The sequence below is a fragment of the Pleurodeles waltl genome, chromosome 3_1 (genome assembly GCF_031143425.1).
Source record: "Pleurodeles waltl isolate 20211129_DDA chromosome 3_1, aPleWal1.hap1.20221129, whole genome shotgun sequence".
Lineage (NCBI taxonomy): Eukaryota > Metazoa > Chordata > Amphibia > Caudata > Salamandridae > Pleurodeles > Pleurodeles waltl.
This window is the reverse complement of record NC_090440.1, coordinates 998752048-998779935: the sequence shown is the minus strand read 5'-3', so window position 1 is coordinate 998779935 and position 27888 is coordinate 998752048. Positions and strand designations below refer to the sequence as shown.

The following is a 27888-nucleotide window of genomic DNA, read 5'->3' as shown; positions in this document are numbered from 1 at the left end:
CCAATGTAGGAAGTTGGCTCTGTATACAAGTGAGAGAGAGTGTGCACAGAGTCTAAGGGTTCCCCTTAGAGGTAAGATAGTGGCAAAAATTAGATAATTCTAATGCTCTATTTTGTGGTAGTGTGGACGAGCAGCAGGCTTATCAGAGGGTAGTATTAAGCATTTTTTATACACACAAAGACAATAAATGAGAAAACACACTCAAAGACTGAACTCCAGGCCGATAGTTTTTGTATAGAAAAATATATTTTCTTAATTTATTTTAGAACCACGAGATTTAAGATTTGAAGTAAATACATAAAATGCAGGGTACTCCACACAGGTAAGTAAGGAACTTTGAAGGAAAGCAGTAGTACACACAGTATAGGTCAAAATGGCAATAAGCTATTTTAAAATTGGACACAGTGCAAAAATCAAGAGTTCCTGGGGGAGGAAGGTTTGGTTAGTTTTTGCAGGTAAGTAAAGCACTTACACAGTCTGTCTCCTGGGCATAGGCAGCCCACTGTTGGGGGTTCAGGGCAACTCCAAAGTCATTGCACCAGCAACACAGGGCCAGTCAGGTGCAGAGGTCAAAGGAGGGCCCAAAACAAACAGGCGCCTATGGATAACAGGGGTGCTCCGGTTCCAGTCTGCTAGCAGGTAAGTACCTGCGTCCTCAGGGAGCAGACCATGGGGTTTTGTAGAGCACTGGGGGGGGGACACAAGCACACAAAACACACCCTCAGCGATACAGGGGCAGCCGGGTGCAGTGTGCAAAGTAGGTGTCGGGTTTGCTATTAAAAGCAATGGAGGGACCCGCAGGTCACTTACGCGATGCAGGCAGAGCACAAAGGGGGGCTTCTCGGGCCAGCCACCGACTGGGTTAGAAAGAGGGCTGCCTGCTGGTCACTCCTGCGCTGGAGGTTGGTTCCTTTCGATCCTGGGGGATGCGGGTGCAGTGGTTGGTCCAGGCGTTGGGTTCTTTGTTACCAGGCAGTCGCGGTCAGGGGGACCCTCTGGATCCTCTCTGCAGGGTTTGCTGTGCGGGTGTAGGGGGGGTCGTGTCTGGTTGCTCACGAAGTTTTCAGTCGCCTGGGAGTCCTCTCCGTGGTGTTTGTTCTCTGGAGCTCGAGCCGGGGGCGTCGTGTGCATAGTCAGAAGTCTCCCGGTTGCGTCGGTAAGAGTGAGTTCTTTAAAAGTTGCTTCTTTGTTGCAAAGATGTTGCTGTTGGTGAACAGTGCCACTGTTCTCGGGGTTTCTTGGTCCTTCGGTTTCAGGGCGGTCCTCTGAGTCCTCAGAGGTTGCTGGTCCCTGTCTGGTGCGTCGCTGTGCAGGTTCTTTGAGTCTGGAGACAGGCCGGTAGGGCTGGGGCCAAGTCAGTTGTCGTATCTGTCATCTCTACAGGGCTTTCAGGTCGCAAGTCCTTCTTCTTTGTGTAGGTTGCAGGAATCCGATTTCCTGGGTTCTGGGTCGCCCCTAAATACTAGATTTAGGAGTAGCCAATGGCTACTGTCCTGGAGGGTGGCTACACCCTCTTTGTGCCTTCTCCCTGAGGGGGAGGAGGGTACATCCCTAATCCTATTGGCGGAATCCTCCAAACTCAAGATGGAGGATTTCTAAAGGCAGAGGTTACCTCATCTTAGGACACCTTAGGGGCTGTCCTGACTGGTGGGTGACTCCTCCTTGTTTTTCTCATCATCCTCTCCTTCCTTGCCGCCAAAAGTGGGGGCAGTGGCCGGAGGGGTGGGCATCTCCACTAGCTGGGATGCCCTGGGGTGCTGTAACAAAAGGCATGAGCCTTTGAGGCTCACCATCCGGTGTTACAGCTCCTGCAGGAGGAGGTGAGAAGCACCTCCACCAAGTACAGGCTTTGTTCCTGGCCACAGAGTGACAAAGGCACTCACACCCTGTGGCAAGAAACTCTTCTGGTTGTGGCAGGCTGGCAGAAACTGTCAGCCTAGCACTAGGAGTCGGACTGGTATTCAGGGGGCATCTCTAAGATGCCGTCTGGGTGTATTTTACAATAAATCCCACACTGGCATCTGTGTGCATTTATTGTGCTGAGAAGTTTGATACCAAGTTCGTGTTTGACAAACTCCCAGACCATATATTCTTTTTGTCTACACTGCACTTAAAATGTCTAAGGTTTTGGTTAGACACTGTAGGGGCATAGTGCTCATGCACATATGCCCTCACCTGTGGTATAGTGCACCCTGCCTTAGGGCTGTAAGCTCTGCTAGAGGGGTGACTTACCTATGCCACAGGCATTGTGAGGTGGGCATGGCTCTCGTGAGGAGAGTGCCATGTCGACTCAATCATTTTCTCCCCACAAGCACGCACAAGGTGTGAGGCAGTGTACATGTGTTGAGTGAGGGGTCCCCAGGGTGGCATAAGACATGCTGCAGCCCTTGGAGACCTTCCCTGGCAACAGGGCCCTTGGTACCAGGGGTACCATTTACAAGAGACTTATCTGAGTGCCATGGCACTGTGCCAATTGTGGGAACAAAGGTATAGTTTTGGGAAAGAACACTGGTGCTGGGGACTTCTTAGCAGGGTCCCAGCACACTTCCAATCATAACTGGCATCAACAAAAGGAAAAAATGTCAGGGGATAACCATGCAAAGGAAGGCATTTCCTTACAGGTATCCCGAGCTTTTCTAAATGAGTATCAATCCTCCGATCAGGCTACCCTTTCGGGAGGATGTTCTGTCGCAGCAGCAGGGGAGGGTTCTCCACCCGAATCTGTCAACTCTGCGCCTTCATGCGTGGAGATCGAATGGTGGCAGTTGATGGCTTCTGACCTTGTTCCCGAAGTCTGTAAAGTTATTTTGGCAGCCAGGCGTTCCTCCACTAAAATGGTATACGCCTGTCGTTGGAAATGCTTTGTATATTATTGTACAGAAAGGTCTATTGACCCTCTTTCTGCTTCTCTTTCCAATATTCTTCTCTTCATTCTTTACCTAACCAGCAGACTTCTGCCTTGGGGACTCCCAAGGTCTATCTTTCTGCCTTATCTGCTTTTCGTTGGCAGCCTGATCAGCCTTCTCTTTTTAAATCCCCCGTTGTACATAGATTTCTCAAAGGGCTTTTACATATGTTTCCCCCTACACCCTTTGTTCTGCCCCAATGGGACATCTGGTCCTCACGTTTCTGGTGTGTGCTCCCTTCGAACCTTTGCACAACTGTCCCCTCCAGCTACTCACCATCAAGACAGCCTTCTTAGTGGCAATAACATCTGCCAGGAGGGCGAGTGAGATGCAAGCCCTGTCATCAAAGCCACTGTATCCCACTATCTATCCAGACAAGGTGGTTCTCAGAACTCATGCCTCTTTCCTCCCCAAGTTGGTGACCCCATTTCACCCTGCCCTCCTTTTTTGCTCCACCTCATCCCTCTAAAGAAGAGGAGCGACTCCATCGACTGGACCTAAAAAGAGCGTTGTCGTTCTACCTTGACCGCACAAAAGAGTTCTGGGTGGATGACCAGCCCTTTCTAGGATATGTTGGAGGAAAGAAAGGTCGGGCAGTGCAGAAGCGAACCATTTCGCGCTGAGTCGGTCTCTTAATCAAGATATGCTACAGATTGGCCAAGAAGCAGCCTTCTGAGGGCTTGCCCACTCATTCTGCCAGGGGCAAAGCTGCAACAACTGTGCTAGCTTGAGACTTACTAGTCCTGGAGATCGGTCAGGCGGCAACATAGGCATCTTTGCACACATTTGCAAAACATTATTGCTTGGACAGTCAGTTGGGAAGAGACGGGCACTTTGCTCGTGCAGTCCTACTGGACTTCCTAGTGTAAGGAGTAGTATCTGCAGCCCACCGCCAGGTGGTTATGGCTTGGGTATCTATTCAAAAGTAAGGAATCTGCAGCTAGAAGTCTCTATCAAATGAACAAGTTACTCACCTTCGGTAACATATTATCTGGTAGAGACTCTATCTAGCTACAGATTCCTTACACCCACCCATGCCTCCCCGCTCTGCGGATATGTCTGGTAGGGTAAGGGTTTATTACTTTTCAGGGCCCTAGTTTTGCACAGACAGATGTTGGTTTTATCCATGACTCTGCGATTCTGACGTGGAAGTTTTGTGGACAAAAGAACTGGCGATGCTGATGACGCCACGCAGAGCCAGATGATGCATGCGGATCCAAACGATGCCACCGGACTGCGCGCACAGGGTGTTGCTCAGCAAATAGATTCCAGATTCGAAGGTGATGCCAGGGATTTCAAAGGTAAGGAATCTGCAGCTAGATAGTCTCTACCAGATAAAGCGTTACCGAAGGTAAGTAACTTGTTCTTTAGTAACATAATGAGAAGCTCAGAAGGCATGGTTGTGGAGCTCAACCTTACCCCTTATCTCCAACTAGAGATGGGAAAGTTAAGGTCTCACTGCAGACTGAAAAAGATTAAACGGGTTCTAACCCTACCAAGGTGAAGCTCCAGGAGCTCTGGCAGAGTATACAAGGGACCACCCTGCCAAGGAGGAAGACCTCCCTCAGATAAGGAAGATATTTGAAATGAGGAGGATGAACTCATACCTCCTCACCTAACTAGGGAGGAGAGGGCCCAAAGGCCCCTAGCTACAAGGGTAGTGCTCACAGGACCTGGATCGTCCACAAGGGAGTCCAGTTGTCTGAGAACATTGAGGGCAGCCTCATTGAAGAGGACCTCCTTTCAGCAAGGATGGCCAAACAATTAGCTTTGGAGCAACAGCTCCTAGCTATAAAGAGGGAGAGATCAGAAATAGACTTAGCACCCATTAATAGTGGCAGCAACTTAAATAGGGTCGGAGAGCATTCCAATGTCCTAAAAATCCCCAAAGGGATTGTCTCTAAATATGAAGAAGGTGATGATATCACCCAGTGGTTCACAACTTTTGAGAGACCTTGTGCAACCAGAAAACTAAACAAATCTCATTGTGTAGTTCTCCTTGGGAACTGTTTACTGGTAAGTGTACGGATAGGTTCCTTATACTTATTGGTGCAGATGCTGAATCCTATGACTGTATGAAGGCTACCCTGATTGAGGGCTTTGGATTCACCACTGAGGAGTATAGAATTAGATTCTAGGGGGCTCACAAAACCTTGAGCCAGTCCTGGGTTGATGTTGTAGACTACTCAGTGAAATCAATAGATGGTTGGATAACTGGCAGTGGAGTGCATGACTACAATGGACTTCATCATTTGTTTAAGAAGTAACATCTTTTAAGTAACTGCTTTAATGGCAAGTTACATCAGTATCTGGTAGACCTAGGTCCAATTTCTCCCCATGAATTGGGAAAGAAGGCAGACCATTGGAACAAGACTTGGGTGAGCAAGACGTCCGCTTGGAGTGACCGAAAGAAAGGGGTTACAAAGCCTCCCCTAGGGTAGGTTGGTGAGACTCTTAAGGACAAAAATAAAGAGTCTTCACAAGGGCCCCAAAACCCTGCATAGAAGGGTGGACCCGAGCCTCTTCACAGACCTCACATGGGTACGACTGTAAAAACATTGATCCCAAAAAGGCCTGGTGTCACAACTATAAACAGCATGGACACCAAACTGGAGACTTGGACTGTCCCAAAAGGAATCCCCCTAGCACTGCTCCAGTTGGTACTGGTATAGCCAGTCTCCAGATCGGATCAACAGTGTGCCCAGAGCAAATCATTGTTCACACTGAAGCTACTTTAGTCTCTGAGGGTGGGGTAGATGTTGCCACACTTGCTCTCTGGCCACCTAACATGCAAAAATACAGACAGCATCTCTTGATTAATGGGACAAAGGTAGAAGCCCTGAGGGATATAGATGCCAGTGTCACTGTGATGACAGAGAAACTGGTCTTCAGGACAGTGCTTGGCTGGACACACATATCCAGTTACCAATGCTGACAATGGTGACCTTGGAATGGGGAGGGGTTACCGGCCTGAACCAGGTAATGATCTCTTTTGGCTTTCCACTGGAATGCTTGCTAGGGAATGATCTGGAGTCCTCAGCTTGGGCTGAGGTAATACTCAAAACCCATGCAGCCACGGTGGGAATCCCTGAAATGGTGTGTGTGTGTGAAAACTAGAACCCAAAGTCGAGCACAGGGTGAAAAAGAAGTGTTGGAGTCCGGAATAATGGACCAACCTTCTTAGAGAAAAGCCAAGAATACTGAGGGACCAGCTTCAGAGCAGCAAAAGAAACAAGACTTCTGTTCACAGGAAGAAGTCTTATCCTCTGAGGGAACAGAGTCTGTGGAGCTGGATGCTTACCAGGTAGAACTGTTGAGCCCAGAGGGACCCTCAAGGGAACAGCTGTGCCAGGGACAAAAGACTTGCCCCAGGCTTGAAGGCCTGAGGCAGCAAGCAGCTGCACAGGAAAAGGGAGATGTCAGTAGATCCCACTGGGTCCATTGGGAGGATGAGCTCCTTTACACTGAGGCCAGAGATCCCAAACCTGGTGCAACCAGGAGAGTGGCAGTACTTCAGCAGTTTAGGGAGTTTATCCTAAGTTTGGCCCATTACATTCCCCTAGCGTGGCATCTGGGACACACAAAACATGGAGTAGGCTTGTCAACCAGCTCTATTGGCCCAATATGCCTCAGAAGGTGTGAAGGAGTTTTGTGACTCCTGTGTCACCTGCCAAGCCAGTGGTAAGGCAGGTGGCCACCCGTAGCCCACCCTCATTCCACTTCCTGTGGTGGCGGTTCCCTTTGAAAGGGTTGGTGTGGACATTGTGGGTCTACGTAAGCCCCTCACAGCCTCAAGGAATCAGTACCTACTGGTAGTAGTGGATCTTGCTACCAGATACCCTGAGGCAATTCCCCTCAGGTCTACTACAGATCCTACAGTAGCCAAGGCCCTGATTGGTATTTTTACCAGAGTAGGTTTTCCTAAGGAGGTGGTTTCTGAAAGAGGTACAGACTTCATGTCAGCTTACCTAAAACACATGTGGAATGAGTGTGGGGTGACTTAAACGTTCACCACTCCATCCACAAACCAATGGACTTGTTGAGAGATTGAACAAGACATTGAAAGGAGTCCCTGAAAAACTCAAAAGGAGATGGGATGTCTTCCTGCCATGCTTGCTTTTCGCTTACAGAGAGGTACCTCGGAAGGAAGTAGGATTTTACCCCTTTGAACTTCTATTTGGCCACCATGTAAGGAGACCACTTGCACTTGTAAAAGAAGGCAGGTAGAGACCTCTAAATGAGCCTAAACAAGATGTGGTTGAGTATGTGCTTGGCCTCCGCTCAAGGATGGATGAGTACATGTATAAGGCATCCAAAAACATTGAGGCCAGCCATCAGCTCCAGAAGCAGTGGTATGACCAAAAGGCTGCACTGGTATAATTCAACCCAGGGCAGAAGGTATGGGTTCTGGAGCCTGTGGCTCCCAGGGCACTTCAGGACAGATGGAGTGGTCCTTATCCTATCCTGGAGAAAGAGTGAGGTCACCTACTTGGTAGGCCTGTGCACCAGTAGGACACCCAAAAGGGTGATCCATGTAAACCACCCAAAGCTTTATTGTGACAAGGCAGATGTAACCATGCTGATGGTTACTGATGAGGAGCAGGAAGCAGAGAGTGAACTTCTCCCTGACCACCTCTCAAATGTGCAACCAGAAAACTAAACAAATCCAATTGGGGAGCTCTCCTTTGGGAACTGTTAACTGGTAAGTGTAGGTATAGGCTCCTCACACTCACTGGTGCAGATGCTGAATCCTATGACCACATGAAGGCTACCCTGATTAAGGGCCTTGGATTCACCACTGAGGAGTATGGAATTAGGTTTAAGGGGCTTACAAAACCCTGAGCCAGTCCTGGGTTGATTTTGTAGACTACGCATTGAAAACACTAGATGGTTGGATAAATGGCAGTGGATTGCATGACTATGATGGGCTTTATAATTTGTTTATGAAATAACATCTTTTAAGTAACTGCTTCATTGACAAGTTGCATCAATATCCGTTAGACCTAGGTCCAATTTCTCCCCTAGAATTTGGGGAAAATAGGCAGACCATTCGGTCAAGACAAGGGGGGCTGAAACGTCCACTGGGGTGACCAAAAGAAAGGGGTTACAAATCCTCCCCAGGGTAAGGGTGATGATACACCTAAGGATAAAAATAGTCTTCACAGGGGCCCCAAAAACCTGCACAGGAGGGTGGGCCACAAGCCTCCTCACAATCCTCACATGGTTACAAGGGTAGAAACTTTGATCCTAAAAAGGGCAGGTATTTCAACTGCAAACAGGATGGACACCAAACTAGAGACTTAGCCTGTCCCAAAAAGAATCCCCCAGCACTGCTTCAGTTAATACTTTTGTAGCCAGTCTCCAAGTGGGATCCACGGTTTGCCCTGGGCAAATTAGGGTTCACACTGAAACTACTTTAGTCTCTCAAGGTGGGGCAGATGTTGCCAAACTTGCTGTCTGGCCCCCTATCATGCAAAACACAGACTGCACCTTTTGATTAATGGGAGAAAGGTAGAAGCCCTGAGGGATACAGGTGCCAGTGTCACCATGGTGACTGAAAAACTGGTTTCCCCAGTGTAGGAAAGTAGCCTCTTTCTAGCTTGGTTACCCTCACCTTTGGCCTGTTTGTGAGTGTGTTTGACTGTGTCTACTGGGATCCTGCTAATCAGGACTCCAGTAGTTCTGCTCTCTCCCTTAAATTATGATTGTTGCCTACTGGTATCCCAGTATTTCACCCACAGTTGGCATACTGGTGCCCCCTTATAAGTCCCTAGCGTATGGTACTTGGATACCCAGGGCATTGGGGTTCCAGGAGATCCTTATGGGCTACAGCATATCTTTTGCCACCCATAGGGAGCCCATGCAAAGGCTTCTACAGAACTGCAATTGCAGCCTGGGTGAAAACGTGCATGCACCGTTTCACTGCCATTTACACTGCATCAGGTCACTTATAAGTCACCTCTATAGCAGCCCCCAACACTGAGGGCAGGGTGCGGAATACCTGTGTGTGAGGGCATCCCTTCACTAGCAGAGGTGACCACATGACCTCCAGGACCATTTTCCCAGACTTCATGAGTGCAGGGATGCCAATTCACAAGTGTACCTGACATAGGTCACTTCCTATGTCCAGCTACACAATGGTAACTCCGAACATAGGCATGTTTGGTATCAAACATGTTGGAATCATACCCCAAGGCTTTTGCAAGCATTGGTTGTATGATTCCATGCACTCTGGGGCTCCTTAGAGGACCCCAGTATTGCCATTACAGCCTTCTGAGGTTTTCCAGGGAGCCTCAGCTGCTGCTGCCATCTCTCAGACAGATTTCTGCCCTGCTGTTGCTTGAGCAGCTCAAGCCCAGGAAGGCAGAACAAAGGACTTCCTTTGGGAGAGGGATGTTACACCCTCTCCCTTTGGAAATAGGTGTTACAGGCTTGGGAGGGGTAGCCTCCCCAAGCCACTGGAAATGTTTTGAAGGGCACATTTGGTGCCCTTCTTGCATAATCCCGTCTACACCTGTTCAGGGACCCCCAGTCCCTAATCTGACGCGAAACTGGACAAAGGAAAGTGGAGTGACTACTCCCCTGTCCATCACCCACCCCAGGTGTGGTGCTCAGAGATCCTCCAGAGAGTCCCTGGGCTTTGCCATCTTGGATTTCACATTGTCAGGGAACTCAGGGAGCATCTGTATGCTAGTAGGGAGAATAAGGCAAAGTCGACAATTCATCCCTCTCAGGGTGCCATGCACACAAACCACTGCTTGTGACATAGGTAAGCTTTATAGCCTACGGCAGGGTACACTATCTCATAGGTGAGGGCATAGTTGCATGAGCAATATACCCCAACAATGTCTAAGGGGGTCATTCTGACCCTGGCGGTAAATACCGCCATGGCGGAGGTTGGCGGTAGCACCGCCAACAGGCTGGCGGTGCTCCGCCGGGCATTCTGACCGCGGCGGGACAGCCGCGGCCAGAAGCGGAAAGCCAGCGGTGTACCGCCGACTTTCCGCTGCCCATGGGAATCCGCCATGGCGGCGCAGCTTGCTCCGCCGCCATGGGGATTCTGACACCCCATACCGCCATCCTGTTCCTGGCGGTTCTCCCGCCAGGAACAGGATGGCGGTATGGGGTGTCGTGGGCCCCCGTAAGAGGGCCCCACAAAGAATTTCAGTGTCTGCTTTGCAGACACTGAAATTCGCGACGGGTGCAACTGCACCCGTCGCACCTTCCCACTCCGCCGGCTCCATTTTGAGCCGGCTTCCTCGTGGGAAGGGTGTTTCCCGCTGGGCTGGCGGGCGGACTTTCGGCGGTGGCCCGCCAGCCCAGTGGGAAACCCAGAATGACCGCCGCGGTCTTTTGACCGCGGTACGGTCTTCTGGCGGTTCCCGCTTGGCGGGCGGCTACCGCCGCCCGCCAAGCTTAGAATCAGGGCCTAAGTCCTTTCTTAGACATCGTAAGTGCAGTGTGGCCCTACTGCGTATATGGACTGGGAGTTTGTCATTACGAACTCCACAGCTCCATACTGGCTTCACTGAATTCTGGGAAGTTTGATATCAAACTTCTCAGCACAATAAACCCACACTGATGCCAGTGTTGGATTTATCAAAAAATGCACCCTGAGGGCATCTTAGAGATGCCACCTGTATTTTAGCCAAACTTCTAGAGCAGGACTGACCGGTCTGTGCCAGCCTGCCACTTCCAGACAAGTTTCTGACCACATGGAGTGAGAGCCTTTGTGCTCTTTTTGTTTTTTTTGTTTTTTTTATAAACAGCTTTATTGATTTTACTGCTGCACCGTAATATCTGGTAGACACTTCTAGTTGCAGATTCCTTACCTTTGAATTTCCCCAGGCATCAGACTGGATCCGGAGATTTGTCTTCTAGCAGTACCTCTGCACACAGTCAGATTGCATCAGTTGACTCCACAAGCGTTGTTGACGTCATGCTCTCCATGATGACGTCGCGGTTGTATATAAGCGACACGCTGGCGCGCTGATGGCAGTTCTGTTCTTTCCGCACCAGCCTACACGCAGATCCGAAGAGCAGCTACCTCAGTCATTTTTTACTACATCAACACTTTTGTCTAAAATTTTTGACAAATTTGTGGATGCGTTGAGGGATGTCCCGCAAGACCGGATTCAAGTCCTGCAACTCCTGTCACCGAACCATGTCGGTGACGGATCCGCACCTCGTGTGTCTCTGGTGCCTGTCGCACGATCATGACCCGAAGCTGTGCTCTGAGTGTCGGGCCATGAACCCGAAAGCTTTGAGGGAGCGGTTCCTAAAGCTCATGGCCGCCTGACACTCAACTCTGCGGCACTCACGGTCCTGTTCGAGGGGAAGGTCTCAGGACCGGCAGCAGAGTCATCAGGACATTTGGGTCACAAAAAGAAGTGGTCGATGAAGGACAAGCCTTCTTCGACTTCACCGCATTGATCGGATAACACGACGCGGGAAGAGCATCAACGCTCTAGGCCTCCTTCAACGGAGCCTTCCTCTGGGTCTGCTCCACGCTTCCCCGACTTCCCGGGAGGTGGAGCCACCCCCGCCCAATTAAAGAAATCTTACGAGGCCATGCGCCCCCATTTTTGGGCGGTCTGACCCACCTTCGGAGCCTTCGGGCACAGGTGAGTCAATTGGGGTTCCCTCGGTTTCAAAGCTGTCGACTGTGGCCATGGCTGCAGACGGCCCCTCCGGATCCAATCTCGGATCCGTCCCAACACCGGTCGTGCCCCTGCGACCTTCCCCAGTTTCAGGTCATATGTCGACACTCCCGACGTCCGATGGGGCCGCAATCTACGTCTCTATGGGCTTTCCTGGGCCCAGGGTTGATCCAGACCCTTATTCTTGTGGGTACTGATATGGGGAGAGCTTGGAGGGGACGCTGGACCCCTTAGAATACCATCTTGCCCCCCCCAGTGGACTGGGTGCATGATTTGGGTGAAGCTAGTTGTAGGAAGTTGGCTCTGTATATACTATCTCAAAGTGAGAGATAGTGTGCACAGAGTCCAAGGGTTCCCCTTAGAGGTAAGATAGTGGCAAATTTAGATAATTCTAAAGCTCTATTTTGTGGTAGTGTGGTCGAGCAGTAGGCGTATCAGAGGGTAGTGTTAAGCATTTGTTGTACACACACAGGCAATAAATGATGAACACACACTCGGAGACAATTCCAGGCCAATAGGTTTTTGTATAGAAAAATATATTTTCTTAGTTTATTTTAAGAACCACAGGTCCAAGATTTGCAGTAAACACTTTAAATGTAAGGTACTTCACTTAGATACTTTAGGAACTTTGAATGAAAACAATATCATATACAGTCTTTGTAAAAATGGCAATAAGCTATTTTCAAAGTGGACACTGTGCAAAAATCAACAGTTCCTGGGGGGGGGGGGGTAAGTAAAGGTTAGATTAGGAGGTAAGTAAAACACTTACAAGTCTCAGTTCCTGGGCATAGGCAGCCCACCGTTGGGGGTTCAAGGCAACCCTAAAGTTACCACACCAGCAGCTCAGGGCCGGTCAGGTGCAGAGGTCAAAGAGGTGCCCAAAACACAAAGGCGCCTATGGAGAACAGGGGTGCTCCGGTTCCAGTCTGCCAGCAGGTAAGTACCTGTGTCCTCGGGGGGCCGACCAGGGGGGGTTTTGTAGAGCGCTGGGGGGGACACAAGTAGGCACACAAAACACACCCTCAGCGGCACAGGGGCGGCCGGGTGCAGTGTGCAAAGCAGGCGTCGGGTTTTGTATAGGTTTCAGTGGAGGGACCCGGGGGTCACTCTAGCGGTGCAGGCAGGCACGGGGGCTTCTCGGGACAGCAACCACCAGGGCAAGGCAGAGGGTCACCTGGGGATCACTCCTGCGTCGAAGTTCGGTTCCTTCAGGTCCTGAGGGCTGCGGTTGCAGTGTTGGTTCCAGGCGTCAGGTCCCTTGTCACAGGCAGTCGCGGTCAGGGGGCGCCTCTGGACTCTCTCTGCAGGCGTCGCTGTAGGGGCTCAGGGGGGTTCGTCTCTGGTTACTCACGGGCTCGCAGTTGCCGGTGAGCCCTCCCTGAGGTGTTGGTTTTCTGCAGGTTGAGCCAGGGGCGTCGGGTGCAGAGTGTAGAGTCTCACGCTTCTGGCGGGAAATGTGAAGTCCTTTAAGTTGCTTCTTTGTTGCAAAGAAGTAGCTGGTTTTGAACAGGGCCGCTGTTCACGTAAGTTTCTTGGTCCTGTAGTCCAGGGCAGTCCTCTGAGGCTTCAGAGGTCACTGGTCCCTGTCGGATGCGTCACTGGAGCAGGTTTTCGATGGTGGAGACAGGCTGGTAGGGCTGGGGCAAATCAGTTGTCGTCTTCCTCCTTCTCTGCAGGCTTGTAGGTTAACAGTCCTTCTTTCTTCAGATTGCAGGAATCTGATTTCCTGGGATCTGGGGAGCCCCTAAATACTGAATTTAGGGGTGTGTTTAGGTCTGGGAGGGCAGTAGCCGATGGCTACTGTCCTTGAGGGTGGTTACACCCTCTTTGTGCCTCCTCCCTGTGGCGACGGGGGTACATCCCTAATCCTATTGGGGGAATCCTCCAAACTCAAGATGGAGGAATTCTCAAGGCACGGGTCACCTCAGCTCAGGACACCTTAGGGGCTGTCCTGACTGGTGGGTGACTCCTTGTTTTTCTCATTATCTCCTCCAGCCTTGCCGCCAAAAGTGGGGGCAGTGGCTGGAGGGGCGGGCATCTCCACTAGCTGGGATGCCCTGGGGTGCTGTAACAAAAGGTGTGAACCTTTGAGGCTCCTCGCTAGGTGTTAATTTCCTGCAGGGGGAGGTGAGAAGCACCTCCACCCAGTACAGGCTTTGTTCCTGGCCACAGAGTGACAAAGGCACTCTCCCCATGTGGCCAGCAACGTGTCTGGCAGGCTGACAGGAACTGGTCAGCCTACACTAGAAGTCGGGTATGTATTCAGGGGGCATCTCTACGATGCCCTCTGGGTGTATTTTACAATAAATTGCACACTGGCCTCAGTGTGCATTTATTGTGCTGAGAAGTTTGATACCAAACTTCCCAGTTTTCAGTGTAGCCATTATGGAACTGTGGAGTTCTTTGTTTGACAAACTCCCAGACCATATACTCTTTATGGCTACCCTGAACTTACAATGTCTAAGATTTGGCTTAGACACTGTAGGGGCATAGTGCTGATGCAACTATGCCCTCACCTGTGGCATAGTGCACCCTGCGTTAGGGCTGTAAGGCCTACTAGAGGGGTGACTTACCTATGCCATAGGCAGTGTGAGGTTGGCATGGCACTCTGAGGGGAGTGCCATGTCGACTTAGTCATTTCCCCCCACCAGCACACACAGGCTGTGAAGCAGTGTGCATGTGCTGAGTGATGGGTCCCTGGGGTGGCATAAGACATGGTGCAGCCCTAAGAGACCTTCCCTGGCATAAGGGCCCTTGGTACCCGGGGTACCAGTTACAAGGGACTTACCTGAGTGCAAGGGTTGGTTGTGGAGACAAAGGTACAGTGTAGGGAAAGAACACTGGTGCTGGGGCCTGGTTAGCGGAGTCCCAGCACACTTTCAAATCATAACTTAGCATCAGCAAAGGCAAAAAGTTAGGGGGTTAACCATTCCAAGGAGGAATTTCCTTACAGTCAAGCCCGGGGGGATTTGCGCTTCAGCCTCGTTGAGGGTCTCTAGGAACCGTTGGAGCGCACCGGGTGCGTACACACTCAGGAGATTAATCGACTGCCCGCTTAGTGTGCCAGACACGGCGACATATCTGCCTTGCAGGTCTAGCTTAGTTGCGGTGATCACTATGGGTAACGAACGGTGTAGTAGGATCGCCAATCCCCTAGAGCCTCCGGAGAAGCCTGCGTGGTATACCCTGTCGTAGCCACCTCTTGAAGCCTTGCTATAAAAAGGCAACACATCCTGCAGGACCAGTGACTTCTTAAGGGCCTCACGAGGACTGCTTGCAAACCAGAGGACCAAGATCTCCTATGGGCGGCGGGCCTGTCCAGTAAGAAACTCCAGCAAAGGACTCCAGAACCACCCCGGATTCTTGAGTCCTGCCCACTCTGCACCTTACGTCCACAGCTCATGTCCAGGTGTCCTAACCGACTAGAGCTGGTCCCCAAGCGATTCTAACATAATGTCCACCCAGGGTTGACACCTTCTGTCCAGCACAATGCCTGCAGCCTAAATCTGGTGGACTCCCTGGATGGTGAGAGAACCGGGCGAAGATAACTGATCACCAAAGGTACCCCTGCACCTGCAGGCCCCTAGCCTTGGGGAATCTGACTACCAGTGCAGCGACGTCCAGCAGGCGGCCCTCGTCCTTGTCCAGCCTGTGGTTTTCCGGGACCGACCCGCTGAACCCCCAGCCTGCAGCATCTTTGTTACCCCTGGGGTCCCGTATTGGAAAGCATTGGGAACCTGATGCTGTGTTTGCAGCCTGCACTCTGCCGCCCCTGTGCCGGTGAGGGTGTGTGTTCGGTGCTGACCTTTGGGCCCCCTTGGTGCTTCTCTAAACCCCCAAGGTCAGCCCTCCGAAGATGCGGTTACTTACCTGCAAGCAGGCCTGATTCCGAGTGTCCACAGTCTCTATACGGGCCCATGTTAAATCAACCTCAACTTTGACCTCTGCACCCTTGTTGGTTTGGGGTGTTGGGGTTTTGGGCTTAACTTGAATCCCAGCCTGTGGACATCCTATCCCCTGGAGACTGGAACTGGAAGTCTTGTACTTACCTTGAACATGTGCTAACTTTTCTTCCTCCCAGAACTGTTTCTGAAAACTGCACTGTCAACTTTTAAAACAGGTTATTGCTATTTATTCAAAAGCTGTTTAACTTGCCAATTTGAAACAAAGTGGTACTGATACATATGTTGGATACTTGCAATTATTCTTAACTGCAACTTGAATCTTGTGGTTCTAGAAATAAAGTCACAGAATCAATTTTTGCTATATAAAAACCATTGGCCTGGAGTTATCCACTGTGTGTGGTCCTTTATTGCCTGTGTGTGTACAACAAATGTTTGCACTTCCTTCTGATAAGCCTAACTGCTCGACCACACTACCACAAAAGAGAGGATTAGAATTATCTACTTTAACCTCTGGGAAGCTCCTGGACTCTGAACACGCTATGGGGGTCATTACGACCTAGGCGGTCTTTTTGCAAGACCGCCGAGGGACCGCCGTGCGGAAGACCGCCTGTGCAGGCGGTTTGCCGCTCAGCGTATTATGACTGTTGTCTGCTCTCCGTCGTTATTCCGACGGAGAGCCGCCAACAGCCATATTTGCGGGCGGCGGGGAAGTGGAGGTTGCTCCACCTCCACCGCCACGCCAACAGAACACCGCCCAGCGAATCACATCCTGTGATTCGCTGTGGTGGTGTTTTTTTGGCGGTGTGGTGTCGGCGGAGCTGCCCCCATGGCTCCCGTCCCCTCTCGGAGGATCGACGGACCAGGTAAGTCGATTGTCCGTTAGGGGAGGTGGGTGGGGGGGTGTTGTGTGCATGTGTGTATATGTACAGGGGGTGTGTGGGTGCGTGTATGCTTGCGGGGGTGTTGTGTGTATGGGAATGAGTGCGTGTATGGATGTGTGCGTGTATGTTTGAATGTGGGTGTGCGTGTCTGACTGTGTGTGTGGATGTAGGCATGTATGTTGGGGGTGTGTGTGTGTTGGTGGTGCCTACATGCGTGTCAGGTGTGTGTGAGTAATGTTATGTTGGGGGTCGGGGTGGGTAGGGGGGCCCTTTCACCTTTGGGGGGTGGTGGGGGTGCAGGGGAGGTAGTTGGGGTGGGGGGGGTGAGGGAGACCCCTAGCAGTGCCAGGGAAGGAATTCCCTGGCACTGATTGTGCTTCCCTCCATGGATTTCATGGTGGTTGAAACCGCTGGAAATCCACGGCGGTAAGCCGGGTCCAAATACCGCCAGCGGTATACTGACGCCCGCCGGGCTGGAGACCCAGGTCTCTAGCCCGGCGGTCGTCTCCGCCCTGGCGAGCGGGACGGAGAACCGGCGGATGACCATGGCGGTAACCGCCATGGTCATAATTCCCCAAGGTAAGACCGCCAGCCTGTTGGCGGTCTTACCGCTGGTTCTCCGCCATCTGCCAGGGTTGTAATGACCCCCTATATCTCATTTTGATATAGTAAATACAGAGCCATACTTGAACTGCAAAGCTAATTTTATATAGTTGCTAGCCATGTGTCCTATGGATACATTACAATATTTTGTCTGTTACAGGCTAAGAACCATCCATGCCTTGAAAACGGGAAAGAAAGATACATCTGTGGGAGATGATATAGGAGAAGGACAACATTTACTGGATACACCTTCGCCTGGCCTCAAGCAAGGACGTAAAGCAGGAGACAGTGATTATGATGATGATGACGATGACGATGATGATAGTGAGGATCCAGCAGACGAAGAGGAGGATGATGAGGAAGATAAAGATGAAAAAAGGGGGAAAAGAGTAGATCCATGTGAAGACGAGGTAAACAGGAAGTGTGAATTTGTGTCTCAACAGAGTTAAGGTGTGATAACAAATTAGCCGTTCACATTCTTTTTCAGTTAAAACCTCATCTCAAATACCTTGTTTTAAACTATATTGCAGTTCCACAAAATATGTAAAACATGGTCTATATATAATTTATCATAGCACAAAAGGGCGAGTGGGGGATAGTTTGGCTCAGGAAAAGAACCAGGACCCCATACTGTCTCCCCACATTCAGAACCATATACACAAGAAGCATGGGGTGTGATTTGGGGACCAATGGTAAAGAAATTGCCCTTGGCCCTTAGATCTCAGACTTTGAGACTTGGTAGTGTGTCAAACGTAGGTGTGAAGGGGGAAAGGAATTTTCCTTTACGGACTAGGTGGTCTCACACACTATATAGTGTCTTGCTTCATCATATGACCACCTAGCCCCATCCGGGTAGGACAGTGCCACCTGGACGGACTCAACCTCACCATTAAAAGTACTCGGAGGGAGTACAGAGATTAGAGTTATCTGGATAAATAAGGGATCCAGTTGTGCTATAGAAAGTATAAAAACACCTAGTGACCTGTGTGATAGTACACCTTTATTCGTGGTGACTACTGGTGTGGCTAAAAACAAGTGTTGGGACACCTACTGAGAATAATGGCTTGAAGGGTCACCTATTTGTTGATTAATGGCCAACATGTTTCTGCCCAATACCGAGAGCCAAAGGAGGTCTGGGGGCATTCATCAGGGCCTAGGATCCCTAAGTATATGCACTAATTATGCAAGTGTGAAAGGAAGATGTGTTGTAGGGCTGCCTCATTAGGAGGTGCTCTAGTGAGAAAGAAATAAAAAAGCCTACCTGTGGGTCGGGGAGGGGAACGGATTAGAAGTTCAGGAGGGTGCCTCCCTTTGGAGTATGTTTGACTATAAGGGGACTCCATCCTCCTTCCCTCCCCCCCCCCCAATAGCCCAGGGGCAAATAGCCCAGGAGTAGGACTGCCGTGGTTTAGCTTCCCACAGGTAGGCTCTCCTCTTTTTCCACTAAAGCGTCTAGCGGCACGGATGTCGGAGCTGTCCTGGTCTTCCCCTCGACAAGTGTCTCCTTCTTGTACTGATGTCCGTTCACGGGACCATTCAAGGAGTAGTTCTCATGAATGCCGTTCTCCATCAACGTCAAGAGGTAAGTCTGGACGCAAGCGGCTGATGTCTTGAAAGTTGCTGAATTCACTACACATTACCTCCCACCATCCCTCTGTTGAGTCAAGGTCGGAGTCTACACCGCGTCTGCCTCCTTTCCAGGTGACGGGGTGACTCTTGACCAGATTTGTGAATATTACACCTCCCTGTAGGCAGCAGGCCTGGTGTGTGGTGGACACCTATGTTGTTTGCACCTTATACCAGGTCCAGGCAACCCCTATCAGTTTGAGAAACAGTGTCTAGGAAGCCAGGTGTAGGAAGTGAGGGAACCAGCATCTCTGACTATTATTTGTGGAGTCAGGGCTTGAGAAGCCCTGCTCTCCCTAAGTAGGACTGGAGGGGGGGAATTTCCCTCCAAGTCACTATCTTCATCCTCTGAGTTGCCATCCTCAGAGGGGTTGGCCTTTTCAAACTCTGCCAAAAGCTCCTGGAGCTGTACTTTGGTAGGTTTGGGGCCCATTGCTATTTTCTTTAGTTTACAGAGTGACCTTAGCTCTCTCATCTGTAGATGGAGGTAAGGTGTGGTGTCGAGTTCCACCACATTCACATCTGTGCTAGACATTATGCTTCTAAAAGTTGGAATACTTTTTAAGAAACTAAAACTGGTTCTAGAATCTAATTCAAACTTTTACAAACTTTTAAACTCTAAAAGAAATGCTAAACAGGGACTTAACACACAAGGCCCTAGCAGGACTTTTAAGAATTTAGAAAACTTTTCAAATTGCAAAAATCAATTTCTAATGACAATTTTGGAATTTGTCGTGTGATCAGGTATTGGCTGAGTAGTCCAGCAAATGCAAAGTCTTGTACCCCACCGCTGATCCACCAATGTAGGAAGTTGGCTCTGTATGTGCTATTTCAAAGTAAGGAATAGCATGCACAGAGTCCAAGGGTTCCCCTTAGAGGTAAAATAGTGGTAAAAATAGATAATACTAATGCTCTATTTTGTGGTAGTGTGGTCGAGCAGTAGGCTTATCCAAGGAGTAGTGTTAAGCATTTGTTGTACATACACATAGACAATAAATGAGGTACACACACTCAGAGACAAATCCAGCCAATAGGTTTTTATATAGAAAAATATCTTTTCTTAGTTTATTTTAAGAACCACAGGTTCAAATTCTACATGTAATATCTCATTCGAAAGGTATTGCAGGTAAGTACTTTAGGAACTTCAAATCATCAAAATTGCATGTATACTTTTCAAGTTATTGACAAATAGCTGTTTTAAAAGTGGACACTTAGTGCAATTTTCACAGTTCCTAGGGGAGGTAAGTATTTGTTAGTTTTACCAGGTAAGTAAGACACTTACAGGGTTCAGTTCTTGGTCCAAGGTAGCCCACCGTTGGGGGTTCAGAGCAACCCCAAAGTCACCACACCAGCAGCTCAGGGCCGGTCAGGTGCAGAGTTCAAAGTGGTGCCCAAAACACATAGGCTAGAATGGAGAGAAGGGGGTGCCCCGGTTCCGGTCTGCTTGCAGGTAAGTACCCGCGTCTTCGGAGGGCAGACCAGGGGGGTTTTGTAGGGCACCGGGGGGGACACGAGTCCACACAGAAATTTCACCCTCAGCGGCGCGGGGGCGGCCGGGTGCAGTGTAGAAACAAGCGTCGGGTTCGCAATGTTAGTCTATGAGAGATCTCGGGATCTCTTCAGCGCTGCAGGCAGGCAAGGGGGGGGTTCCTCGGGGAAACCTCCACTTGGGCAAGGGAGAGGGACTCCTGGGGGTCACTCCTCCAGTGAAAGTCCGGTCCTTCAGGTCCTGGGGGCTGCGGGTGCAGGGTCTCTCCCAGGTGTCGGGACTTAGGTTTCAGAGAGTCGCGGTCAGGGGAAGCCTCGGGATTCCCTCTGCAGGCGGCGCTGTGGGGGCTCAGGGGGGACAGGTTTTGGTACTCACAGTATCAGAGTAGTCCTGGGGTCCCTCCTGAGGTGTCGGATCTCCACCAGCCGAGTCGGGGTCGCCGGGTGCAGTGTTGCAAGTCTCACGCTTCTTGCGGGGAGCTTGCAGGGTTCTTTAAAGCTGCTGGAAACAAAGTTGCAGCTTTTCTTGGAGCAGGTCCGCTGTCCTCGGGAGTTTCTTGTCTTTTCGAAGCAGGGGCAGTCCTCAGAGGATGTCGAGGTCGCTGGTCCCTTCGGAAGGCGTCGCTGGAGCAGGATCTTTGGAAGGCAGGAGACAGGCCGGTGAGTTTCTGGAGCCAAGGCAGTTGTCGTCTTCTGGTCTTCCGCTGCAGGGGTTTTCAGCTGGGCAGTCCTTCTTCTTGTTGCAGGAATCTCATTTTCTAGGGTTCAGGGTAGCCCTTAAATACTAAATTTAAGGGCGTGTTTAGGTCTGGGGGGTTAGTAGCCAATGGCTACTAGCCCTGAGGGTGGGTACACCCTCTTTGTGCCTCCTCCCAAGGGGAGGGGGTCACAATCCTAACCCTATTGGGGGAATCCTCCATCTGCAAGATGGAGGATTTCTAAAAGTTAGAGTCACCTCAGCTCAGGACACCTTAGGGGCTGTCCTGACTGGCCAGTGACTCCTCCTTGTTATTCTCATTATTTTCTCCGGCCTTGCCGCCAAAAGTGGGGCCTGGCCGGAGGGGGCGGGCAACTCCACTAGCTGGAGTGTCCTGCTGGGTTGGCACAAAGGAGGTGAGCCTTTGAGGCTCACCGCCAGGTGTGACAATTCCTGCCTGGGAGAGGTGTTAGCATCTCCACCCAGTGCAGGCTTTGTTACTGGCCTCAGAGTGACAAAGGCACTCTCCCCATGGGGCCAGCAACATGTCTCGGTTTGTGGCAGGCGGCTAAAACTAGTCAGCCTACACAGATAGTCGGTTAAGTTTCAGGGGGCACCTCTAAGGTGCCCTCTGGGGTGTATTTTACAATAAAATGTACACTGGCATCAGTGTGCATTTATTGTGCTGAGAAGTTTGATACCAAACTTCCCAGTTTTCAGTGTAGCCATTATGGTGCTGTGGAGTTCGTGTTTGACAGACTCCCAGACCATATACTCTTATGGCTACCCTGCACTTACAATGTCTAAGGTTTTGTTTAGACACTGTAGGGGTACCATGCTCATGCACTGGTACCCTCACCTATGGTATAGTGCACCCTGCCTTAGGGCTGTAAGGCCTGCTAGAGGGGTGTCTTACCTATACTGCATAGGCAGTGAGAGGCTGGCATGGCACCCTGAGGGGAGTGCCATGTCGACTTACTCGTTTTGTCCTCACTAGCACACACAAGCTGGTAAGCAGTGTGTCTGCGCTGAGTGAGAGGTCTCCAGGGTGGCATAAGACATGCTGCAGCCCTTAGAGACCTTCCTTGGCATCAGGGCCCTTGGTACTAGAAGTACCAGTTACAAGGGACTTATCTGGATGCCAGGGTCTGCCAATTGTGGATACAAAAGTACAGGTTAGGGAAAGAACACTGGTGCTGGGGCCTGGTTAGCAGGCCTCAGCACACTTTCAATTGTAAACATAGCATCAGCAAAGGCAAAAAGTCAGGGGGCAACCATGCCAAGGAGGCATTTCCTTACACAACCCCCCCCCCAAACGAAAGAGGATGAGACTAACCTTTCCCAAGAGAGTCTTCATTTTCTAAGTGGAAGAACCTGGAAAGGCCATCTGCATTGGCATGGGCAGTCCCAGGTCTGTGTTCCACTATAAAGTCCATTCCCTGTAGGGAGATGGACCACCTCAACAGTTTAGGATTTTCACCTTTCATTTGCATCAGCCATTTGAGAGGTCTGTGGTCAGTTTGAACTAGGAAGTGAGTCCCAAAGAGGTATGGTCTCAGCTTCTTCAGGGACCAAACCACAGCAAAGGCCTCCCTCTCAATGGCACTCCAACGCTGCTCCCTGGGGAGTAACCTCCTGCTAATGAAAGCAACAGGCTGGTCAAGGCCATCATCGTTTGTTTGGGACAAAACTGCCCCTATCCCATGTTCAGAGGCATCAGTCTGCACAATGAACTGCTTAGAATAATCTGGAGCTTTGAGAACTGGTGCTGAGCACATTGCCTGTTTCAGGGTGTCAAAGGCCTGTTGGCAGTCCACAGTCCAGTTCACTTTCTTGGGCATTTTCTTGGAGGTGAGCTCAGTGAGGGCTGTCACAATGGATCCATATCCCTTCACAAACCTCCTGTAGTACCCAGTCAAGCCAAGGAATGCCCTGACTTGAGTCTGGGTTTTTGGAGCTACCCAGTCCAGAATAGTCTGGATCTTGGGTTGGAGTGGCTGAACTTGGCCTCCACCTACAAGGTGTCCCAAGTAAACCACAGTTCCCTGCCCTATCTGGCATTTGGATGCCTTGATAGAGAGGCCTGCAGATTGCAGAGCCTTCAAAACCTTCCTCAGGTGGACCAGGTGATCCTGCCAGGTGGAGCTAAAGACAGCAATATCATCAAGATAAGCTGTGCTAAAGGACTCCAAGCCAGCAAGGACTTGATTCACCAACCTTTGGAAGGTGGCAGGGGCATTCTTTAAACCAAAGGGCATAACAGTAAACTGATAATGCCCATCAGGTGTGGAGAATGCTGTCTTTTCTTTTGCTCCAGGTGCCATTTTTATTTGCCAGTACCCTGCTGTCAAGTCAAAGGTACTTAGAAATTTTGCAGCACCTAATTTATCAATGAGCTCATCAGCTCTTGGAATTGGATGAGCATCTGTCTTGGTGACAGAATTGAGCCCTCTGTAGTCCACACAAAACCTCATCTCTTTCTTTCCATCTGTGGTGTGAGGTTTGGGGACTAAGACCACTGGGCTAGCCCAGGGGCTGTCAGAGCGCTCAATGACTCCCAATTCCAGCATCTTGTGGACTTCCACCTTGATGCTTTCCTTAACATGGTCAGACTGTCTAAAGATTTTGTTCTTGACAGGCATGCTGTCTCCTGTGTCCACATCATGGGTACACAGGTGTGTCTGACCAGGGGTTAAGGAGAAGAGTTCAGGAAACTGTTGTAGGACTCTCCTACAATCAGCTTGCTGTTGGCCAGAGAGGGTGTCTGAGTAGATCACTCCATCTACTGTACCATCTTTTGGGTCTGATGACAGAAGATCAGGGAGAGGTTCACTCTCTGCCTCCTGATCCTCATCTGTTACCATTAACAGATTGACATCAGCCCTGTCGTGGAAGAGCTTAAGGCGGTTTACATGGATCACCCTTTTGGGGCTCCTGCTTGTGCCCAGGTCCACCAAGTAGGTGACCTGACTCTTCCTCTCTAGTACTGGGTAAGGGCCACTCCATTTGTCCTGGAGTGCCCTGGGAGCCACAGGCTCCAGAACCCAGACTTTCTGTCCTGGTTGGAACTCAACCAGTGCAGCCTTTTGGTCATACCAAAACTTCTGGAGTTGTTGGCTGGCCTCAAGGTTTTTGGTTGCCTTTTCCATGTACTCTGCCATTCTAGAGCGAAGGCCAAGTACATAGTCCACTATGTCCTGTTTAGGCTCATGGAGAGGTCTCTCCCAGCCTTCTTTAACAAGGGCAAGTGGTCCCCTTACAGGATGACCAAACAGAAGTTCAAAGGGTGAGAACCCTACTCCCTTCTGTGGTACCTCCCTGTAAGCGAAAAGCAGACATGGCAGGAGGACATCCCATCTCCTTTTGAGTTTTTCTGGGAGCCCCCTGATCATGCCCTTTAATGTCTTGTTGAATCTCTCAACTAAGCCATTAGTTTGTGGATGGTAAGGTGTAGTGAATTTATAAGTCACTCCACACTCATTCCACATGTGCTTTAGGTATGCTGACATGAAGTTGGTACCTCTGTCAGATACCACCTCCTTAGGGAAACCCACTCTGGTAAAGATACCAATGAGGGCCTTGGCTACTGCAGGGGCAGTAGTCGACCTAAGGGGAATAGCTTCAGGATACCTGGTAGCATGATCCACTACCACCAGGATATACATATTTCCTGAGGCTGTGGGAGGTTCCAGTGGACCAACTATGTCCACACCCACTCTTTCAAAGGGCACCCCCACCACTGGAAGTGGAATGAGGGGGGCCTTTGGGTGCCCACCTGTCTTACCACTGGCTTGACAGGTGGGGCAGGAGAGGCAAAACTCCTTAACCATGTTGGACATATTGGGCCAGTAGAAGTGGTTGACTAACCTCTCCCACGTCTTGGTTTGTCCCAAATGTCCAGCAAGGGGAATGTCATGGGCCAATGTTAGGATGAACTCTCTGAACAGCTGAGGCACTACCACTCTCCTAGTGGCACCAGGTTTGGGGTCTCTGGCCTCAGTGTACAGGAGCCCATCTTCCCAATAGACCCTATGTGTTCCATTTTTCTTGCCTTTGGACTCTTCAGCAGCTTGCTGCCTAAGGCCTTCAAGAGAGGGACAGGTTTCTTGTCCCTTACACAGCTCTTCCCTTGAGGGTCCCCCTGGGCCTAAGAGCTCAACCTGATAAGGTTCAAGCTCCAAAGGCTCAGTTCCCTCAGAGGGCAGAACTTCTTCCTGAGAAGAGAGGTTCCCTTTCTTTTGCTGTGTTGCAGTTGGTTTCCCAACTGACTTTCCTGTTCTCTTGGTAGGCTGGGCCATTTTTCCAGACTCCAGCTCTACTTTTTCACCCTGTGCCTTGCATTGTGCTCTTGTTTTCACACACACCAGTTCAGGGATACCCAGCATTGCTGCATGGGTTTTTAGTTCTACCTCAGCCCATGCTGAGGACTCCAGGTCATTTCCAAGCAGACAGTCCACTGGGATATTTGAGGAGACCACCACCTGTTTCAGGCCATTGACCCCTCCCCATTCTAAAGTAACCATTGCCATGGGATGTACTTTTCTCTGATTGTCAGCGTTGGTGACTGTGTAAGTTTTTCCAGTCAGGTATTGGCCAGGGGAAACCAGTTTCTCTGTCACCATGGTGACACTGGCACCTGTATCCCTCAGGCCCTCTATTCTAGTCCCATTAATTAAGAGTTGCTGTCTGTATTTTTGCATGTTAGGCGGCCAGACAGCTAGTGTGGCTAAATCCACCCCACCCTCAGAAACTAGAGTAGCTTCAGTGTGGACCCTGATTTGCTCTGGGCACACTGTTGATTCCACTTGGAGACTAGCCATACCAGTGTTACCTGGATGGGAGTTTGGAGTGGAACCTTTCTTGGGACAGGCCTTGTCTCCAGTTTGGTGTCCATGCTGTTTACAGCTATGACACCAGGCCTTTTTGGGATCAAAGTTTTTACCCTTGTACCCATTGTTTTGTGAAGAGGCTCTGGGCCCACCCTCCTGTGCAGGTTTTTGGGGGCCTGTAGAAGACTCTTTACTATTTTTAGTTTTGGTTGTCTCATCACCCTTCTGCTGGGGAGTCTTTGTGACCCCTTTCTTTTGGTCACCCCCTGTTGAAGTCTTGGACACCCTTGTCTTGACCCAATGGTCCGCCTTCTTTCCCAATTCTTGGGGAGAAATTGGTCCTAGGTCTACCAGATGCTGATGCAGTTTATCATTGAAACAATTACTTAACAGGTGTTCTTTCACAAATAAATTGTACAGCCCATCATAATTACTTACACCACTGCCTTGAATCCAACCATCTAGTGTTTTCACTGAGTAGTCAACAAAGTCAACCCAGGTCTGGCTCGAGGATTTTTGAGCCCCCCTGAACCTAATCCTGTACTCCTCAGTGGAGAATCCAAAGCCCTCAATCAGGGTACCCTTCATGAGGTCATAAGATTCTGCATCTTGTCCAGAGAGTGTGAGGAGTCTATCCCTACACTTTCCTGTGAACATTTCCCAAAGGAGAGCACCCCAGTGAGATCTGTTCACTTTTCTGGTTACACAAGCCCTCTCAAAAGCTGTGAACCATTTGGTGATGTCATCACCATCTTCATATTTAGTTACAATCCCTTTGGGGATTTTCAACATGTCAGGAGAATCTCTGACCCTATTTATGTTGCTGCCACCATTGATGGGTCCTAGGCCCATCTCTTGTCTTTCCCTCTCTATGGCTAGGATCTGTCTTTCCAAAGCCAATCTTTTGGCCATCCTGGCTAACTGGATGTCCTCTTCACTGGAGTTATCCTCAGTGATTTCAGAGTTGTTGGTCCCTCCTGTGAGGGAACCAGCATCTCTGACTATTATTTGTGGAGTCAGGGCTTGAGAAGCCCTGCTCTCCCTAAGTAGGACTGGAGGGGGGGAATTTCCCTCCAAGTCACTATCTTCATCCTCTGAGTTGCCATCCTCAGAGGGGTTGGCCTTTTCAAACTCTGCCAAAAGCTCCTGGAGCTGTACTTTGGTAGGTTTGGGGCCCATTGCTATTTTCTTTAGTTTACAGAGTGACCTTAGCTCTCTCATCTGTAGATGGAGGTAAGGTGTGGTGTCGAGTTCCACCACATTCACATCTGTGCTAGACATTATGCTTCTAAAAGTTGGAATACTTTTTAAGAAACTAAAACTGGTTCTAGAATCTAATTCAAACTTTTACAAACTTTTAAACTCTAAAAGAAATGCTAAACAGGGACTTAACACACAAGGCCCTAGCAGGACTTTTAAGAATTTAGAAAACTTTTCAAATTGCAAAAATCAATTTCTAATGACAATTTTGGAATTTGTCGTGTGATCAGGTATTGGCTGAGTAGTCCAGCAAATGCAAAGTCTTGTACCCCACCGCTGATCCACCAATGTAGGAAGTTGGCTCTGTATGTGCTATTTCAAAGTAAGGAATAGCATGCACAGAGTCCAAGGGTTCCCCTTAGAGGTAAAATAGTGGTAAAAATAGATAATACTAATGCTCTATTTTGTGGTAGTGTGGTCGAGCAGTAGGCTTATCCAAGGAGTAGTGTTAAGCATTTGTTGTACATACACATAGACAATAAATGAGGTACACACACTCAGAGACAAATCCAGCCAATAGGTTTTTATATAGAAAAATATCTTTTCTTAGTTTATTTTAAGAACCACAGGTTCAAATTCTACATGTAATATCTCATTCGAAAGGTATTGCAGGTAAGTACTTTAGGAACTTCAAATCATCAAAATTGCATGTATACTTTTCAAGTTATTGACAAATAGCTGTTTTAAAAGTGGACACTTAGTGCAATTTTCACAGTTCCTAGGGGAGGTAAGTATTTGTTAGTTTTACCAGGTAAGTAAGACACTTACAGGGTTCAGTTCTTGGTCCAAGGTAGCCCACCGTTGGGGGTTCAGAGCAACCCCAAAGTCACCACACCAGCAGCTCAGGGCCGGTCAGGTGCAGAGTTCAAAGTGGTGCCCAAAACACATAGGCTAGAATGGAGAGAAGGGGGTGCCCCGGTTCCGGTCTGCTTGCAGGTAAGTACCCGCGTCTTCGGAGGGCAGACCAGGGGGGTTTTGTAGGGCACCGGGGGGGACACGAGTCCACACAGAAATTTCACCCTCAGCGGCGCGG

The 27888-nt window shown here is 49.9% G+C and overlaps 1 protein-coding gene across 13 annotated transcripts in view; it reads left to right on the top strand.

Moving 5' to 3' along the window:
* Positions 1-27888, top strand: part of BAZ2B (bromodomain adjacent to zinc finger domain 2B) — a 1256112-nt gene that overhangs the window by 921219 nt on the left and 307005 nt on the right. For all 13 annotated transcript variants that reach the window (XM_069224189.1, XM_069224194.1, XM_069224193.1 and 10 more), the window contains one exon: positions 17116-17365. In XM_069224189.1, coding sequence (XP_069080290.1) covers positions 17116-17365 — 250 coding nt within the window. The remainder of the gene's footprint in view (positions 1-17115; positions 17366-27888) is intronic.